This window comes from Pongo abelii, chromosome 23 (assembly GCF_028885655.2).
Source record: "Pongo abelii isolate AG06213 chromosome 23, NHGRI_mPonAbe1-v2.0_pri, whole genome shotgun sequence".
Lineage (NCBI taxonomy): Eukaryota > Metazoa > Chordata > Mammalia > Primates > Hominidae > Pongo > Pongo abelii.
The window spans coordinates 35751938-35771534 of NC_085929.1; the positions used below are offsets into that span (position 1 = coordinate 35751938).

General features: G+C 57.0%; 1 protein-coding gene and 1 non-coding gene across 11 annotated transcripts in view; both read right to left on the reverse strand.

Moving 5' to 3' along the window:
• Positions 1-4579: 4579 nt before the first annotated feature.
• Positions 4580-19597, reverse strand: part of AP1B1 (adaptor related protein complex 1 subunit beta 1) — a 60543-nt gene continuing 45525 nt past the window's right edge. For 3 of the 10 annotated variants that reach the window (XM_024239956.3, XM_063722833.1, XM_063722832.1), the window contains exons 12-21: positions 18933-19031; positions 18154-18413; positions 17314-17515; positions 15649-15792; positions 10980-11125; positions 8515-8644; positions 8177-8261; positions 7348-7434; positions 7103-7257; positions 4580-5620 (exon numbers count right to left, since the gene is read on the reverse strand). In XM_024239956.3, the coding sequence (XP_024095724.1) occupies positions 5546-5620; positions 7103-7257; positions 7348-7434; positions 8177-8261; positions 8515-8644; positions 10980-11125; positions 15649-15792; positions 17314-17515; positions 18154-18413; positions 18933-19031 (1383 nt within the window). In that variant the 3' untranslated portion in view covers positions 4580-5545. Of the gene's footprint in view, positions 5621-5669; positions 7258-7347; positions 7435-8176; positions 8262-8514; positions 8645-10979; positions 11126-15648; positions 15793-16412; positions 16434-17313; positions 17516-18153; positions 18414-18932; positions 19032-19597 lie in introns of those variants that run through there. The other 7 variants (XM_054543299.2, XM_054543300.2, XM_054543301.2 and 4 more) reach the window with 5 other exon arrangements.
• On the reverse strand, positions 9880-9975 carry LOC112130705 (small nucleolar RNA SNORD125). Its single transcript, XR_002912936.1, has one exon. It is a non-coding gene; the product is annotated as a small nucleolar RNA SNORD125 (small nucleolar RNA).

Below are 19597 nucleotides of genomic sequence, written 5' to 3' on the forward strand. Positions count from 1 at the left end.
GAGGGTACAAGAAGTTATCAAAACATGGCTGGGAGCTGTGGCTCACACTTGTAATCCCAATGACTTGAGAGGCTGAGGCAGGAGGATCGCTTGAGCCCAGGTGTTCGAGGCTGCAGTGAGCTATGATCATGCCACTGCACTCCAGCCTGGGTGACAGAGTGAGACCCTGACTCAAAAAATAAAAAATGGTTGGGCATGGTGGCTCATGCCTGTAATCCCAGCACTTTGGGAGGCCAAGGGAGGTGGATCACTTGAGCTCAAGAGTTCGAGACCAGCCTGGGCCACGTAGGGGAAACCCTATCTCTACAAAAACCACAAAAATTAGGTGTGGTAGCTCTCACCTGTAGTACCAGCTACTTGGGAGGCTGAGGCAGGAGGATCACTTGAGCCTGGGAGGTGGAAGTTGCAGTGAGCTCAGATCATGCCACTGCACAACAGCTTGGGTGACAGGAGTGAGACCCTGTCTCAAAAATAATAAATGAATAAAATTAAAATTAAAGTTATCAAAACATGAATAGACAAATTATCTGGTATAGAACAGAGTCCAGAAAAACACCCAAATATATGTGGAAATTTAGAATATGATAAAAATGGCATTTCAAATCTGTGGGGAAAAGATGAATTATTCAGTAAATGGCGTGGAGACAAGTGGGGAACCATCTGGGGAAAAAGGGAAGTTGGATCCCTACCTCATTCCTACAGAAAGCCCAGATGGAACAGGATTGAAATGCAAAAATGAAGAGCAGACAAGTACTAGAAAGAAAAAATTAAAAGAAAATTACATCTTAAAAAGCCCAATTTCAGCATGGAAAAGTAAAAAGCAGTAACAAAATAGGGAGGAATAATGGTAAATCAGTAAGAAAAGGATCAATAATCAGATAGAAAAATAGCAGAAAATGTGAAGACAGCTCACAGAAAGGGACATACAAGTGGCTCAAAAACACATGCAGAGAGGCACATTGAAAACATGGGAAGGGCCAGGCGCGATGGGTCATGCCTCTAATCCCAGAATTTTGGGAAGCTGAGGCAGGCGGGTTATTGAGCCCAGGAGTTTGAGACCAGCCTGGGCAACATGGCAAGACCCTGTCTACAAAAAAATACAAAAATTTACTGGGTGTGGTGGTGCGCATTTGTAGTCCCAGCTACTCAGGAGGCTGAGGTGGGAGGATCACTTGAGCCTGGGAGGTTAAGACTGCAGTGAGCTGTGATCGCATCACTGCACTCCAGCCTGGGCAACAGAGACACTGTCACAAAAAAAAAAAAAAAAAAAGGAAAGAAAAGAAGAGAAAATAGGCCAGGTGCGATGGCTCACGCCTGTAATCCCAACAATTTGGGAGGACGAGGAGGGCGGATCACCTGAGGTCAGGAGTTCAAGACCAGCCTAACCAACATGGTGAAACCCCATCTCTAATAAAAATACAAAAAATAATTAGCTGGGTATGGTGGTGTGCTCCTGTAATCCCAGCTACTTGGGAGGCTGAGGCAGGAGAATCACTTGGGCCTGGGAGGCAGAGGTTGCAGTGAGCTGAGATTGCACCACTGCACTCCAGCCTGGGTGACAGAGCAAGGCTCTGTCTCAAAAAAAAAAAAAGGCAGCCAGGTGCAGTGGCTCACGTCTGTAATCCCAGAACTTAAGGAGGCAGAGGCGGGCGGATCACCTGAGGTCAGGAGTTCGAGTCCAGCCTGGCCAACATGGCGAAAATCTGTCTCTACTAAAAATACAAAAATTAGCCGAGCGTGGTGGCGGGTGCCTGTAATCCCAGCTACTTGGGAGGCTAAGGCAGGAGAATCACTTGAGCCTGGGAGGCAGAGGTTGCAGTGAGCTGAGATCATACCATCGAACGCCAGCCTGGGTGACAGAGTGAGACTCCATCTCAAAAAAGAAATAAAAATTAAAAAATGAAAAAATAAAAAAAGGCATGAGGACACTCTCTGTAATGGGCTAATAATGGAAAAACCTCTGCGATGTAAGCCCAACATGTATTCCGTGCTACCATTTCCAACCAAGAAGGGAAAAAAATCCAATTAGGCACTGCCAAGTCTCTTTGGATAATTACATTGGTTTCCTTTGGGGAGGAAAATGAGGGAAAGGGGTAGATTTTTTACATCTATCTTGTCTTTTAGATTTTGAACCATGTGAATGTGTTACCTTTTCCAAACAAGAACTAAAATAGAAAGTGCATCTTGGGTATACCCTCTGGTTCAGCAGTTCCGGGGCTGGATCCTATAGCTGCATCCCTGCCCATGCATGAGGGTGTATGTGGGAAGTATTCGCTGCAGCATTGCTTAGGGTGCAGAAACAGCCTGAGTGCCCCGCAGCAGGGACTGGCTAATGGTGGCCCATTCACACAAGGAAGCCTGAGGCGGTCTGCTCCTACGGATAGGCAAAGAGCTCCAGAAATGACTGTCAGGTCAGAGAAGCGATGTGCTAGCAGTGTCTAGGTAGGCCATCATTCGTTTAGTAAAACTCTACATGGATTTGCTTATACACATGTGCAGAATGTCCCTGGAGGAAAATCAAAATCTAGTGACAATGTCTGCCTTTAAGGGAGGAAAATTAAGGACTGAGAATGGGGTGGGAGGGAGAACTTTATTCTCTGGTTGGCTGACCTCACCATGGTCCTGAATTACTCGCTCCATAAAAACGAACACAAACCACTAGCTGAAAATTAAACAATGTAAAACCAGGTCCCGCGACAGCCTTGGCAGTGTCTGGTGCACAGGGGAGCCCATCAGTCCTTGGGTATGTGTTGGACCCTCCAGAAGTTAACTGGTTGCTGTTGTTGGATTTCCTGATTGGCTGGGAAGGTTCAAGACACTGGGGAATCTTCCCAAGAAAAGTCTGGGAAGTTCCCCAAGCTGCGGGATGCCAAGGCCTCCAAGAGGCGAGGCGGGGAGGCCTGAGCGTGTCACGACCAGGAAGTGCCACATGAGCAGGAGGGAGGTGGCCTGTGATAACCCCCAGAGGTGAGGGAGGGACAGGGAAGCTGAAGGGCACAGTTTGGCTATGCCCTAAAGTACTCTTCCTAAAGGCAGGGGCCCAAAGCAGCATCCTGTGTGTCTATTCTCCTGATGCAGTAGTGTGGGGGACTGGGAGCATGAAGGCCCTCCCTGCCTCAGTTTCCCTGCATGTAGACTAAGCTGCTGCAGTATATGCTGGGTCCCCTTATGCTGAGCACTGTGGGGGTGAAAGGGGCCCAACTGTGGTGAGGCACCGCTCACAATCACCTGAGGCTTGAGCAGACTCATTCAAACACAAGGTGTCTAGGGATGGTCCTCCTTTCTTGCCAGCTCTCCTCACCCAGGTGGCTTGTCCTGGGCCTCCGGTGGGGACAGCGATCCCACACTTGCACTCTTCCGACCTTACGATGGAGGGGTGGGGAGGTGAAGTGCCAAGCTCCCTGAATGGCTGAGCTGGCAGGCTGTGGGCATGGCGGCCCGTGCAGCTGCTTCCCAGGCAGAGTGCGAAGGTGTTAGGCTCAGGGGAGGCAGGCGACACGGCAGGGTGAGAGTCCCTCTCATTAAGGGCTCACCAACCTCTAGTTCCATGGCAGGGCAGGGACTCCAGCTGCATTTGGGCAGAGACTCTCGGGCGAGGCAAGAACCAGGGTTGTGCAGTCAAGGGCCTTGGTTGGTTCTGGACTCTGTGGAGGGGCCACAGCTGGGCACGCAGCTCGAGCCCTTGACTCTGGGGTCCCCAGGGCAGCACAGTGACACCACAGAGGTCAGAGGTGGTGCAGTGGAGGGCCAGGTGCCCCTGTGATGCCCCGCAAGAGGGCAGGCTATCTCACCCAGCTTCCAGCAGCCAGGAAGGCAGCGGTGTGTGTGAGGTGGGCAGCGTGTGGGGGGACTAAATGCAGATAGAACATGAGGGAGCAGCTGGGGCTGAAACAGGCTGAGGGACACCTGGGCTGCTCCTCCCTCAGAAGCAGGCTGAGGCCCACCAGCCAGGAGGCAGCTCAGCTGACGAAGCCCTGCCCAGGGTCTGGCCACCCTCACTAGGAGCCAGGCCAGTGCCAGGACTGGGGCCACACAAGGTGTCCTTGGTGGCGGCTGGCCTGGTCCACACGCCCACCCCCTCTCCCACGGCCCCTGGAGCCTCCCAGATGGCAGGAAGCTGGGGAAAACCACAAGGGGAGCCCAGCCTTCTGGCCAGCATCACAAGGCGAGGCAGTGTCAGCTCTGGGGGAGGTGGGATCAATGGCAGGAGAGGGGTCAGGGACAGCAGCAGGCTGCAGCAGTCAGTTTGCCAAGGATAGGATGGAGGGAAGGCGGTGTCCTCAGAGTGCCACGGGAGGGGCTGCTGCTGCACATACCACTGGAGCCTTTGACCCTGGGGTCCCTGCAGCCCGGGACTCCCACCCAGAAGAGCCTCGGGCCTGACACACTGGCTGGGGACACACTTGATGTCATCATTTTTATTCATTTTCTCTTTCTGAAAATAAGAGTAAACATACAATATATATTTTCTGATGATATATATTAGATCTAGTTACCGTAGGGTCAGAAAACCATCCCCAACCACTCAGAGGCAGCTTTCAATCCTGACATTCGGTGGAGGGGAAAAAAGTGTCCGTGATTGCCAAAAGCCGAATCTTTCTTTATTATTAAACAGCAGTAACAGGAAAACCTAATGCTCTGTCAGACACAACTGAAACCTGGGAGGCCAGGAGGAGGGCAGCAGACACTACAGAGAAACCCCGAAGAAACCCAAACAGGAGGCGCACCCGCTCACCCAGCCCCATCTCTCGGCCCGGTCTCTGTTGCAGGAGGCCTGGGCTCAGAGGCGACACTGAGGAATGTATCACAGGCAGTGACCACCCTTGGGGCAGAAGTGGGGAGTTGGGGATAGTGCAGCTGCCAGTCGGGGGGGAGCCCGAGACAGGGACTCTGGGAGCTTCTGCCTGGTCTTGACCACGTGGGTCAGCACTCGGGAGGCTGTGGCCCAACTGGCACAGCTGCAGGGCACCAGCCTGGTGGCTGCAAGTGGGTGGTGCAGGCCCTGGGCTCCTCCCAGCCTAGCTCTGCCCCTCTGCCGGCACCTACAGCTCCATGAGCCCCAGGCCCTAAGTGAGCAGCTCTCCTGGTACCAAGGGGACCCCCTCCCTGCACACCCAGGCCAGGTTGGCAGGGTCCATCCCATGAGAGGTGGCAGTGGAGGGCCCTTTAACACCAACCGGAGAGACCAAGGAGCCAGGGGCTGCTGGGGCTGTGAGCCGGAGGGGCAAGCTCCACACTCACCCTTCAGGCACAGCTTCTGTGGCTGCTCTGGCTCTGTTTCCTTTGGTCCCCTCCTCACCTAACCCCACATCACAGCCACAGGAGCAGGGGTGTCCCGGAGCACGGGAGTGCACTGCGCTCTCACCCCAGGAGGGGGTGGTGCCCTACCCCAGGGATCGGGTGGGTTCTGCCATCAGGACCAGGGAGCCCACTGAGTGGCCTGGAGCCCCGCCTGGTCCCTCCTGCGAGGAGGAAGATGTGCTGCCCCCCGAGGGGCCTCCTCGATGGGGCGGGCAGAAGGCTGGGGCGGGCGCTGGCCGGGGCCTCAGTTCTTGAGGATGGTCTCATAGGCCTGGTACACGTGCTGGGACACCTCTGGCGCTCGACACTTCAGGGACAGCTGCAGGGGAGAGAGGGGTCGGGGGAAAGAGCGCTCATCCCTGGGGTTCCTCTCAGGAAGGAAGGGGGTGGGGAAGAGAGCAGGAACCAACGGGACAGCGTGGAGTGCACACAGCCTGGCGGCAGCTGCGCCTACCACAGATGTGAGGCAAAGCGGAGGGGGCGGTTGTCGCAGCCAGCCGGGTGTGGACCAAATATACTTGCAGCCCACACACCTGCTGTCAGCCCAGTCACCAGAGCCCTGCTGGCAAGCAGTGTGAGTCACGAGCCGGAGGCTGCCAGGGAGTGCCCGGCCCCCACCCTGAGGGCTGCCCGGCCCCCCAGAGTCCCTGAAGGTCTGGGGTCCTCAGGACTGAAGCCTGACAGAAAATCCCGAGGGGGTGCGGAGGGCTGGAAGGGAGCCTGGAGGGGTGCTGGGCTCATTCGTGGTTTCCTGCGTAGGAAGCAGGCACGGTAGAGACTTTGCCTCCGCTCTGGGGCCTGAGCTTGAGATCACAGGCAGAGGAGAGAGGAGCCCTCAACCATCCACTCTAAAGCACTGGTTCTGCAGGGTGCAGTTAGGAAGTGGGAAGAATGGAGTTCCGTAGGTCAGCAGCAGCCCACGGGCCCTCCAGGTCTCCTAGGAAGGGCTCTGTGCACACTGTGAATGTGTGGAAGTGGGGTGTCAGCACCTCAATCAGGGCCACCTGGCTGAAGCCCCCTGGGTGAGGTGAGGCCAAGAGATGAGGTGCAGACAGGAGACTGGGGGTGCATGTGGGCCATGACAGGAGACAAGGCTGGGGAGGGCGGACGGGGAAAGAGAAAGCGATCTGCTAACCTCTAAGTCCTGCACCACGGGCACCAGCAGGGAAGGTGACATGCAGCAACCAAACACAGGGAGACGGAAGTTACCACCACCGAAGCCACGTCACAGCCCCCCACCAACCAGCGCTGCTAGAAGGGCCCAGGAGGGGCAGTGTCTGGAGGGCCATGCCTGCCAGAGACTCAGGGGTGCGGGGGAGAAGCAGAGCTTGGGGCTGTCCAGGGCCCTGGAACAGCGGTACAGGCCTCCAGGACAACTGTGTGCCCCAGGGAAGCCATTCTCTGACAGGTCTACCTCAAAGGCTGGGAAGTTCAGGCTCCTGGGAACCAATGTCCTCCCAGCTAGACATGCAGGCACTCACAGGACAGGGCCAGGGCCTGTGCCCAGCAATGCCACTTCCCAGTCAGGGGTGCCAAACCAACCGCACCACCTCACAGGGCCCAATTTTACACAATCTTCTAGTCCAAGTCACTGTTCTGAGACCCAATTGGTGTCTTATCTGGGTAACCTGATGGGGTTGATTTGGAAGCTTTCTAGAAAGGTCCTTCTCAGGGACCGAACTGATTCTAGTTCAAGCCAGGCTTGAAGGGATGCTTGGACCGCGTCCTCCACCAGGGCCACCCCCTGGCACGGGACGAAGGGGAGGCTCCAAGGCTGCAGGGCGGGTGCCAAGGCTCTCACCGTGCAGCTGGGGTTGCCCGGCTGGATCCGCAGCTCCGCCAGCACCCAGATGCCGTTGGTCAGCTTCAGGGACTGGTAGAGCATGTCCTGGCCCTCCACGTTCCTCTTGGCGACAGTGAAGATGTTGCTGCTCTGCAGCTTGCTGCTCGCAGCCTCTGTGGGGTCACATGGCCGTGGAAGGCCCCAGTCAGTGCGGGGGCCTGGGTACAGGCGAGGGGCTGGGGTCGGGGGCTCGGAGTCCTCACCTGCATTGAGGGGGCAGTCTCTGATCTGGAACTGGGCCTCATTCTCATTGGGAATATCCTTCCATGTGGCCAGGAACATCTGCCGGTCTGCGGAGTGAGCAGGGTGGGGATGAAAGGTGAGCCCCTCATAAACCTGTGGGCCCTCTGTAGCTCAGCAGGAAATGGGTCTGGCCTTTACTGTGCCACGTGAAAGCTGAGGACAGGCCCTAGCTGCCGCACAGCCCTCCTGCTTCCCTGAGCACACCCTCCGTTCTGTGAGGGAGGCCCCAGTGCCGCTTCCAAATAACCCTGGCTTCTTTCCTCCAGGCCTTGGATCTCCCCTCCCAACCCCCACACGCCTTCCTCCTCCTCCTTGGTGAGCAGCCTGCTCGTTAGTCACAGCCTCCTGTGCAGGGCTTCTGTGGCAAGTAAGAGATGACATGGGCCAAGGGCTCCATGCAGCCAGGGGCAGGGTGCAGGCCGTCTGTGTGCTGTGATCAACACCCTTCTTGGGGGTTCCAGCAAGGGCACAGAGGAGAGGGTTACCAGGCGTGGGGCATGACCTGGGCTCTCTGCAGCCCATGGGACAAGGCTGAGGATCGAGCAGGAGAGCCTGGGAGTGGGGTGAATTCCATGTGGCACAGCCCACCTGCCAGACCAGAACTGGCCACTAAGGCCAGGGGGGTCCTGGGTATACCCCTCACTCCAGGCCCTGCAGGGAAGCAGCAACTCCCCGACTCCATTTACAGGCAAGGCAGTCCATCCAGACCTTGGTAAAGGCACCACCTTGGCCAGGTTCCCAAGCCACAGCCCCATTTCAGGCACCCCAGCGGGCTCCCTCATGACTCACCCATCTTCCCATCCTCCACAAAGAGTATGTGCAGTGGGTACAAGGTGCTGAAGTAGAAGACATCGATGTTGTTCTTCACGGCCACCTAGGCACAAGGGGGTCCCCAGTCAGTCTCTGGGGCTTGACGCCACCTCTGAGGCCCCAGGAAGAGTGTCACTGAGCAGATTCCCTCCCAGGGCCTTCCCTGGTAAACACACCCCTTCGTTCCCTGACCTGGGCCTCCCCAACACATCTGCAGCTGAGAGCATGACCCTGCAGACACGACCTTCTACTGACCTCAGTGGGGTCCAGCTGGTAGGTGAGTAAGGACTGGGGTGCCTGCCCTGCCCGGAACCCACCTGGAGGTTGTTCAGAGGCTCCATCTTCATGACCGAGCCCACCGTGCTGAGAGGCAGGGAGATCTCCACTGTCTGGTTGGGGCTGAGTGGCGCGTGGACCTGGAGGGGGGCGGCGGGGGCCAGGCCAAAGCTGGGGAGAGAGAAGCCCCGCAGGGATGGCAGGGGGAGCAGGTGCTGATGCGGGACAGGTGAGCTCCTCCAACTCGGGAGCTGGGGCTGTGGTTGGCAGAGAGCCTCTCACCTGCCAGCCTACCCATGTTCTGCACCCTGGACAGAAGGATGGGCTCTGGGTCCCCTCCCCCAGATGGCCATGTGGACAGAAAGGAAGAGCTCCAGGCCAATCGCTCTGCCCCAGCCTGGCTGCAGGCCTGAAGCCCAGCTCTGTTCCTCTCCTCTGGGCCAGGCACTGGTGGGCCCAGGTAAGCAGGCCTTGCCCTGTCCTGCCCTCAAGGAGCTCTGTCTAATGCCAGGGGCCTGGAGTATAAGCTGCTTCTACCTTGAAAACTTGGGGACCGCCCAAGTCTCTGCTGCCAATCCTCAATTCCCAGAAGGGATCTGACCATCCCAAGCAAGACGCTAGACTTTACTCTCTTGGCCAGAACTTGCCAGGTCAGTGGCCACAGAGAGATTCAGGAAAGCTCTGCTTCTCTGCAAAGCAGCACAGTGACAAATTAGGAAGATCCTCATGGGTGTGAGACACGCCAGCCGCAGGCTCTTGGAAGATAAGTCACAGGGCATGGGACTGGGGGCAGAAACCAAGGGCTCAGTATACCCGGGCTGCAGATTCAATATTACACCTGTTCCTAGCCTCATAAAAACAGAGCCAGGTACACCTCTTCCTATCCTCTAGATGAGGACACCGTCTCAGGGAGGAGCAGGCCTGTGTCAGACCCCATAGGGTGAGGGCACTGCTGAGAATCAGAGTTTGAGCTGTCTGACCCCAGCCTGTGCTCTGCCCAAGAAGCCATCAGCCTGCCTGGGACACAGAGGGAGACCATTTGGGGAACCCCAGGTCCGCTTGGTGGCTCAGCACACTAGGCTTTCCTGGGAGCTCCACTACTGCCCGCTATGTGAGCTGTCCAAGGAGCCCAGGTGTCATTACCTACTAAAAAGGGGTGATGGCAGTGACTTTGCTGGGCCATCAAGTGGCTCAAGCGAGACAATACTCCCAAAGCTGGTGGCACAGGGCCTGGCGCCCAGGAAGCATTCAGCACACAGTAAGTTTCCTAGAGGCAACCATTGGAACCACCTCTCGGAGCCTGGTGCACTTCTGCGGCCTCCAGGGTCACATGAGGTTAAGTGGTAGAGCCACCCCCAGCCCCGGTCTGCCCAAGGGTCAGGACCTACTGGCCCCCAGGCTTCCTTGGGGAAGCAGCCCCTTCAGTCAACTTCTTAGAGGCTCAGTTTGCTCATCATGAGCGTGCTCAGGAAGAAGAATCATCAGGAGGGGCTGCCAGGGGTCCCCAAGGAGCCCTAGCCTCACTGGCTGGGTCCATGACGCAACCTTCCCACTGACACCCAGTGTAGCGGACCCGGTGGGGAGGGGCCTGAAGCAGCTACCGCTCCCAGAGGCCCCATCTGACACTTTAATCCTCTGCCACAAAGGGGAGGCTGGTAGGCAGGCCCACTCCCCACCAGCCTTCTGAGAGCTGGTCCCTAAGATGGGCCCCTCCTATGTGGGGTGTTTGCCAGAGGTGGGCTTCTCAGCTGGAGCAGGACGTTTCTGTCTGTAAAACACTCCTTTGGACTGTGGAGGCAAAAATAAGGGGGGCCAGGTGTGGTGGCATGCACCTGTAGTCCCAGAGACCCAGGAGGCTGAGGCAGGAGGATCGCTTGAGCCCAAGGGTTCAAGACCAACCTGGGCAATACACTGAGGCCATCTCAAAAAAAATAAAATCTAAAAGGAAAGACATCCTTTCCCACTCTGCCTGGTACTTTGGAGTCCATATGAAGAGGCCACTTGGGGGTAAAATTCCCACTGCTTGGCTGAGCACAGTCACTCACACTGTTAATCCCAGCACTTTGGGAGGCCGAGGTGGGCGGATTGCCTGAGCTCAAGAGTTCGAGACCAGCCTGGGAAAGATGGTGAAACCCCATCTCTACTAAAAATACAAAAAATTAGCCAGGCATGGTGGCGTGCGCCTGTAGTCCCAGTTACTCGGGAGGCTGAGGCAGAAGAATTGCTTGAACCCAGGAGGTGGAGGCCGCAGTGAGCTGAGATGGCACTGCTGCACTCCAGCCTGTGTGACAGAGCGAGACTCTGTCTCCAAAAGAAAAAAAACAAACAAAACCCAGTGCTTCAGAGAGTTTTGGCCCGAGCGGTGGTGGGGAACATCCTCCAGAAAAAGGGCACTGCCCTCTCTGCTACAGCCCCCACCCCTGCCTGCAGTCCCCAGAACAGACTCCGAGTGGGTTCTCTCACAGGCCTCCCCTTGAGAGGTGCGCTGGCCTCAGGGAGCTCTCACCTGTTGCGGTTGAACTGGATGGCAAAGTCGGTCATGACCTGCAAGGCCTTGTTGGTCAGCTGCAGGTCCATGGAGATGGAGCCCACCTGGCGCGTGAAGGTGCCCGAGATCTCCAGCCCCTTAGCCTTCATGGCTGGGAGCCAGACCTGCAGGGAAGAGGGTGCGGAGGGGGCGGGTGGGTGCCTCTTCCCACAGCCCAAACGCAACAGCCCACCTGAGGGTGCTTTTTCTCTCTCTCTCCTGCAGGGGCCTCCCAGATCCAGCACCCCCCACCTTTACTGCTAGGGGATGAACAGGTGTGTACTGGGAGCAGAACAATCCCATGTACCACCTAGGGCCACCGCCATGACGGGCTGCCTCTCGGAGCAGCTCGGGGTGGGGAGGCACTTTGGTGCTCCAGGGCTGATGTTGAGTCCTCAGAGGGCAATGGAGGGATCACTTGGGAAGTAGGGCTGAGGGAGGCCATGAGCTAAGGACAGAGCTCAGTGCCCAATGGCATCCTGGGCCTCGGCCAGAGCCTGGGCCTTCCTGGCCATCACCACCTGTCCTCCCTTGCAGGAGGCAGGGCTGGCCTTCGGCTGTAGAAACTGGTCTGACCAAGGACAGTACCTAAGACGACCCCTCGCCTGGCAGGCCTTCCACTGCTTGGCTGCCCTTGTCATTGGAGTCTCAGTTCAAGAACCACCTCCTCCTGGAACCCTGCCCCCAGGCTCCCTCGCCCCAGTGATGTTATGGCAGATAAATATGAGCTTGTGTCTGTCTCCCCTGTACTCAGAGAGCTTGCTGAGGGAAAGGCTCTGTTTTTCTGTCTTTGCCACCTTGGCTCAGAGCCTGGTGTGAAACCAGCGTTCGGGGAGTGTTTGCTGAGCAAACAGCATGAGTTAGAGCCCTGCCATAGAAGACATCCACCAGCGGCATCCTGTGGACTCACAAATGCCTCTCAGGCGGTTACTCTCCCGTGGACGGCTCACAGGCCCCTTGAGGTCAAAAGGCTCAGACCCCACCGACAGCTTCCGCAAGCGCACTCAGTGCCAACAAAGGTCCCAGTGTCTCTCAGGTTGCCAGGCCAGAAACCACAGAAACATCAGGCACCAGCCCCCCGCCCCACCCTAACCCCCTTGAGACAATCATGCAACCCAAGTCCTGTGAAGGCCACCTCTTACATCTGCCTCCAGGGCCTCCATTTCTCTCCATCTCCAGAGGTGCCACCAGCATCTAAGCTACCACCGGATTTCCCAGGTAAGACAGCAGCTGCCAGGTGGTGCCCCATTTCCCCCCTCTCCCTCTTTCCACAGCAGCTGATGTTATCTTGTGAAATGAAAATCTGATCACGGCACCCTGAGAAACTCCTTCCAATCCTGCAATGGCCTCCATGGGCCTTGGCCTCCACAGCCTGGTGCCGATCTGCTCCCCAGGCTTGGCTTGCTCCGCCCCTGGGACCTCACATCGGTTGTTCCCTCTGTTTTGAAAGCGCCTCCCCACCCCCATCCTGCTCAGTTAACCCTGAGCATGCCCCCTGGACAGATCTGTGAGGACAGAAAGCACCCTGCTTTCATTCTCGGCTGTGCCACGGCGGCTGAGAGAGTATGCAGAGGCTGGCTGAACCTGACCGGGGGCATGGCTCCCTCATGGACGACTCCCCAGGGGCCCCCCATCAGGCCTCCTTTCCCCTGGCCCTCTCTCAGTAGCCCATGGCTGGGGATGGGGACCGCACTGCTCTTGGTCACTGTGGGTTCATGGCGTCTCACACAGGTCCCAACAGAACAATCTTCAATCTTTACTGGATGAACCAACGAACTGTCACCACCAGCTGACCCAAATGGTGAGGAACCCAAAAGTTCTTATGCACAAACAGCCTCATTCCCTTAGACCAACAGGGTTGGCCAGTCTTTAATCCCACAAGCAGGGTGTGGAAATGCATGAGGAACGAACAATTCCAGGTGGCCACAGCACTGTTAGGAAGATGTGGATACCTACCGACTGATTCTGAAGGGAGAGTGCACCCACACCCTAGAGCCCTCCCATGACCAAGGCAGTGGGGAAAGTCCTGCCCGTGGCAGAAAAACTCCTCCTCCAGGCAGCCTGCCCTGATGACTCCTGACTAGGAGATCCCCTCCCCTCTCCTTTCTAGCATGCTCTGTTGGATACGCTCATCTGACCCTTCACGAAGACAAAGCAGGGATAACACTGGTAAGACAAACACACGGCTGGGCGCGGTGGCTCACACCTGTAATTTCAGCACTTTGGGAGTCCGAGGCAGGTGGATCACCTGAGGACACGAGTTCAAGACTAGCCTGGCCAACATAGTGAAATCCTGTCTTTACTAAAAATACAAATAATTAGCTAGGCATGGTGGCAGGTGCCTGTAATCCCAGCTACTTCAGGAGGCTGAGGCAGGAGAATCGCTTGAACCCCGGAGACAGAGGTTGCAGTGAGTGAGCTGAGATTGCACCATTGCACTCCAGCCTGGGTGACAAGAGCAAAACTCTGTCTCAAAAAAAAAAAAAAAAAGGATGAACACACAAGCCTAGTGCCAGCTTGCCAAAGGCCAGCTCCAGGCTTTCTTTTCCTGGCAGCTCTGCAGTGCCTGGCAAGGGCTGGCACCCACAGGGTTACAGGAGTCTTTGCTGTTCTCTGTCCCTTAGTCCTGCTTTGTATGTCTGTGATATTGGGCTTCTGGCAAATACGGGTTGGCCTCATGCCTTGGTGCAGCCAATCCAGGTGGTAAGTCAACTGCACATGCTGTACGTTATGCCGCGATTCTACGTTCCCTTGGCCCTGCTGGCCCTGACACCCCACACGTGAAGGCAGGTGCACAGGTAGTTCTCACGCTCTGTGGGGACCATCACGTAGGGGTCTGGAGCAGAGGCTTTAGTGTCACTTGCTTTCACTTCCAGACTGTCACCAGCTATGTGACCTTAGGCAAAAGCACTAGGATTTCTCAACCACGAAATAGGAGGAAGAGCCACAAAGGGCTGCTGGGAGGAGGACGTGCTGGCGGTGGCTGTGGAATGCTGTGCTGTCCCTACAAGGAAGTGTGCGGCTACTAGTGTCAGAGCTGCTGTCTGCTGTGGGCCTCTCAGTGCCCGGACCCTGCCAGGGGCTCCAGTCACCACCACTGCAGGTGCAGCTGGCATATGGTGGGGAATGCCAGCTCAGGGAGTGGGGAGGTGCTGGCTCATGGCTCCCTAGTCATGACAGAGCTGTCACAGCCCCTGACCCCCAACTGTATCCTGCTTTGGGGTGGGGACCTCAGAAGAGAGAGGGGGGCTCTGGCAAACACAACTTCTGATCTGAGTGTGATGAGGGTATCAGGCCAGGTTGGTCCCCTCTGGCAGCTTCCTTGACACTGACAACATGGCCCACACTGAGCTCTCCTCAGTGCCAGGCCCGTATGTCCTCACACCCTAAACTCAATTCTCCTTCCCTCAGCCCCGGCTCCTCCCTCCCAGGGAGCTCTCAAGTCTGGCCGCTGTTTCCACCCACAAGAGCCCCCGTGGTCCAGCTGCCCCAGCACTCCTCCTCCCTGCCACAGAATCCCCCGGGGCCGGTGCTTCTGCCCCACCCCTTCCCTGCAGACGCAGCCATCTTTCTCAAGTGCAAAGCAGACTGGTTCATCTCTTTGCTTAAAACTTTCCAATGGCTCCGGCTGTGCCAGGATCAAGAAGAAACGCTCAGCCTGGCCCGCCAGCCTTGCCAGCTTCCTCCTTCGCTGATCCCTAGTCTAGCCAGGAGTCTCGGGGGTGTGCCCTAGGTGGCATAGTGAGCGTCTGTGGGCATCTTCAGGCAGCATAATGTAGTGGGCTGGAGTCAGGGATGCTGGACGTCCTACCATGGGGACAACACCCCACAATAAACTGTCCTGCGTCCTTCCAGTATTTTCTGCATGGTTTCAACATATCCTGATACTTCCAGGAACACAATTCTCAGGAAAATCGAGGGAAGCCTGTTCTTTATCTTACTCCGAACCTTACTGGGAGTCAGTGACCACTTCAGAAACAAATGGCACCACTGGCCAAACCACTCACGGGGTCCAGGCTACAAACACCCAGACTGTGGCTGCCGCAGTCACAGTGACTTTGCCCTGCAGCAAACACCTGGCAACTTCATGTCTTCTGGGGTGAGCGGGCAGGCGCGCCCAGACGTTTATAACATTGATACATACACTTGTATTCTCTTCCTTTTATGTCTCCTCCATGCAGTGAAAGCATCTGATATTTTTGGAATGGTATGTGTAGGTAGGTTACACAGCCCACCAATTGCATTTAAGGAGAGGAACGGTGACAATGTAAAATGTCTATGATGACTAAGGGGTGCTGGGTCTGATGGCACTGAGAACTACTGCTCCCACCTGACAGGCCTCTGCTGATTCCCTCACAGAGGCCGGGGTCTCCCTTCCCTCCAGGCCTTACCACAGGCTGTTCCCTTGGTCTGGAGCCCCTACCCACTTTTGTTCAGCTAATGGGATCCTGCGACTCCTCTGGAAAGCCTTCCTAGGTACCCACCAAGCTTGACTTAGCTCCTCTTCCTCGGTGCCCCCGTGGCCCCCAGCTTCCCTCATCAGTGCTGGCCTGAGCCAATTCCACGGCCGAGGCCATTTAAAGGAGCCCACATGCCAGTCTCTGTAACTTCTCTCTGCTCCTGCCGAGACAGAAGACAAGTGACTTACTGCTTTGGGGGCCACATATGATCCTGACAGGGTGCCCACGCCACTGGTCAGGTCAAAGAGGTCACTCAAGCCACTGCCAATGGGTGCTCCAAGATTGGCTGGTACTGCTGCTGTTGGAGGTGCCACGAAGTTGGTGCCCCCAATCTGGAAAGGGAGGGAAAGAGTCAGAGGTGGGCGTCAAGAGGCAAAGACATCAGGGTCTGGGAATGAGCAGAGCCACCTGGCTCTTTAGAGTACACTGGGGGCGGGGGGCAGGACAGCCTCCATATCAACTCTAAATTATAGAAACGAGACAGAGAGAGGTGGGTGGAGAAGAGAGGCTGAGCCCTCCCGTGCCCTGCAAGCCTTGAGCCTTAGGAGTAACCTCTGGGAAAGGGCTGGGGACACTCCCAAATTGACACTCAGCCTACGGATAAAAGGAGGTCCCAAGACACACGGCTGGGTGGAGACATGCTACGCAGATGGGTGCTCTCCCTCCAGGACATCAGAGAGGGGTTGTGGGACTGAGGGCTGGCAATCCCCGGGATGACAAGGCGACGTGTCATGGGGTGGTGAGGACTGGGCAAGAATCCATGGCTATGGGACCCAGTGGCAGCCGGATGCCAGCTGGTCAAGACAGAGGCTGCCAGGATGCTGGACCAAGGCAGGGGCTCAGCAGGTGGGGGCTGCTGTGACATCACCCGCCCCCGCCCCTCGGGATGCTGGGCCAGCGCTTTCGGGAGGAGCAAGGACAAAGGCTTGGTGACACAAGGGTTGAACCGTACCCCTTCAGGCTCATCCCCCATCTCCAAGCAGAAGCAGCAGGTGAAGAGAACAGGCAGCCACATGCAGAGAGAACAAGCCAGGAAGGAAGACAGAGAAACAAGAAAGAGAAGGGAAAGAGGGAGATTAGTCAACGGTAGCTCCATCCAAGAGGAGTGTGGTGTGAGGTCTGGCGAGAGGCCCAGACCCTGTCTCTATGAAAGGCACTACCCCACAACTTTACCCCAACACCCGTCCTGCACCACAGCCCTTCCTGCCTCACCCTAGCAGCACTGATCGCCAGTGTCCTGCCCCCGTGCTGCCACCGTGCGGACCTGAGCCGAGCCCAGCCAAATGAAGAGGTTTAGCCGCCCCCACACATGGCCCTGCCAGTTGCCTGAAGAAGCCCCAGGGAGATACCCAAGTCAGTCTCACCACTCCCCTCCCTACTGTCTTCCCACTCCCCTCTCTCCCCAGCCTCCCATGCCCTCTCAAATAGGCCTGGCTGGGCTGCTATTCCCAGCTGGGGCTGCATGAGGGTAAGTGGACACAAGTCTGATTCCTCAAAGCCAGGAACACCCTAGCCTTACAGGGCAAAGGTGACTGTGATGCCAGGATCAGGGCAAGGGCTAGGATTGGCCTCCCTGCCCAGGGTCTCCTGGGACTCGAAGGTCCAACAAGGGAGTGGAATCCTGTCTGCCACTCAGGGGCTGTGCGACCTCGGAGGGAAGGCTGCCTGGCCTCTCTAAACCTTGGTTTTCTCATCATAAGTAGGGAGCTACACAATCACCTCCGAGGGTAAATGGTAAGGACTCTATATAATGTACCTGAGGCACTCAGCTGGTGCCTGGCATGGAGGGGTGTTCAGTGACTGCTCCTCTGAGGATCATTATCAACATCATCCAGAGGGGGCCCACGACATACCAGGCTGTCAAGGCCACCGCCAAGAAGGTCCACAGCTCCCATCTGCACCGAGGAGGTGGCCAGGGGTGGGCCGCTCACTGGGGGACCGAGGTCCAGGTTGAGGAGGTCACCCAGCAGGTCACCCTGGGCGGGGATGACATCTGGCTGCTCCCCAGGAGGTGCTCCAGTAGGGGCTGTCTCAGGGCTCTCTGCGCTCTCACTCCTGCCGGGACACAGAAGTAGGGTGGAGGCAACAGGATGTCTCAGGAAGGTCAAAGAGACCCCAGCCTCCAGGCACCTCCCCCAGGACAGGCACTGAGTCTCCTCACTGCCCCCGACAGGGCTGTCCACACGGCCCCACTGCTTCCCCCATTCCCAATCCCACAGCAGGTCCGTCTTTCAGGTCCTCCATGAGGATGAGTGAAGGGAGACAGCCGCCTGCTTCTAGCCCTCAGCCCATGCTAAGGAGAAAACTGGATGCCAGTGCCCTAGGACGGTGCCACCAGGCCACTCCAACCACCTGGGAACAGCAGAGGAGGCGGCGCGGACAGGGATCTGGAATGAGACAGAACTGGTCCGAGTCCCAGCTCTGCTAGCTGTGAGATCCTGGACCAGTCCCTCAAGCTCTCCTTGTCTCTTGTTCCCACCTGAAGAATGGGGACATTTGCTCGCAGCACTGTCATTAGGATGGAATGAGGTCATCTAGCAAATACCTCGTGTACAATAAATAGCTGATAAAAGGTTGTCAGTTTTCCTCAGACTCAGGTCTTGCCGGGGGACAACACACCAGGCCTGAGTGCCTGTGCTGCTAAACTGGGGAAGCAGTGTGGAGGCTCAGGCCAACTGGCCAGTCTCACTCACGAGGCCGTGCGAGGTGGCAGGCTCTTGTGAACAACGCCCCGGCCCCCCTCCACAAAGGCACTGGGAGGCTTATGGTAGACAGAGGCCAGCGTGCCGATGTAGCAGATAAGCTCGTCCAGCAGTGTGGGCTCGATGAGGTCCGTCTCTTCAGAGATGAGTGGCTTCTCAGCCAAAACCACCTCCTTGGCTGCCACCGGGTCCGTGGAAAGCAGGCGCCAGTAGATGTAGCCACGGTCCCGCAGGTCTGGGTTATCTGAGTCCTTGTGGGGGTGAGGAGAAGCCCATGAAACTCAGAGCAGCCAGGTGAGAAGGGAGGAGACCTTTCTGCAGCCATGAGCCAGGTGTGGCACAGGGGTGGCCAATGGGAATAGCAGTTCTGAGAGCTCCCATGAGCCTGCCCCTATACCACCTACAGGGCCATGCCCTGGCCCCGGGCTCATTCCCCATGGTGCTCTACTCCAGCCTGGCCATGCCTGTCTCTACTCCCAACCGCCCTCTGTGGCCTGCCCTTCCTGCCCCCAATGCACACCCTCAGGTTTCCATGGGCCCTCCTCTTCTGTCTAGTTTGTCTCAACTTCACTACTTGACCTCACTGCACTTTGTGTTCTAAGCATCCTGAAGGCAGGGAGCTTGGGTAACTGTGGGGCTGGAAGCCAGTCCCACCCATGAGATACCTGTCTTAGGAGCGGGCCTGGCTTCCAGGTCTAGTTCCTGGGACAAAAGTTCCCCTGCTTGAGTGAGGGCTGTGCTGGGCACAGCGGGGAGGCTGGGGCACCCACCTGAGTGGCCAAACTGAGGACCTGCTGCACCAGCTCCTGGGTCTCTGTTGGCTTCTTCAGAAAGAGTTTCACAATGGCTGTCAGCAGCTGCAGCTGGACCTGCAGGGAACAGCGGACAAGGAGGAAGTGTGGGCCTCACATGGGGATAGCGGGAGACCAAAAAGGCTTGAAGAGGAATAGGGTGTTCGAAGTCCCTGGAAGCCAAGCATAGCTATTCTAGGTTTGGGGCTGTCACCGCACACAGGCAAAGGGCCGCCACAGGTGTTGGTGCCGCTAAGCAGCCAGACCTCGGCATCACTCACTCAGGAAGGAGCTGAGCACTGGACTATTTGGCAAACCCAAGCAGGCCGGGGGCCGCTGCCCAGCCCTAGGGTTTTAGAAACCTGTTGGAGCTCTAGACTTCACAGAACTATGAGAAGCTCACGTGTGGCTGGAGTGCTTCTTATCAGGACCATCTGTCAACAAGTGGCGACAGTCCCATGGAGGCCCAGGGGACTGGGGCAGCGGGGCCCACAGAACCTGCTGTCAAGGACCTGTGCTTCTACCAGAGGGTGGGAACCATTTCTGGTGGCCCTCCACCGGCCCCTGCCACACACCTGGACATACCCAAAGCTGCCCTCGTCCTGGCCAACACCTCCTTACCCTTCAGATCTCATGCCAACCCC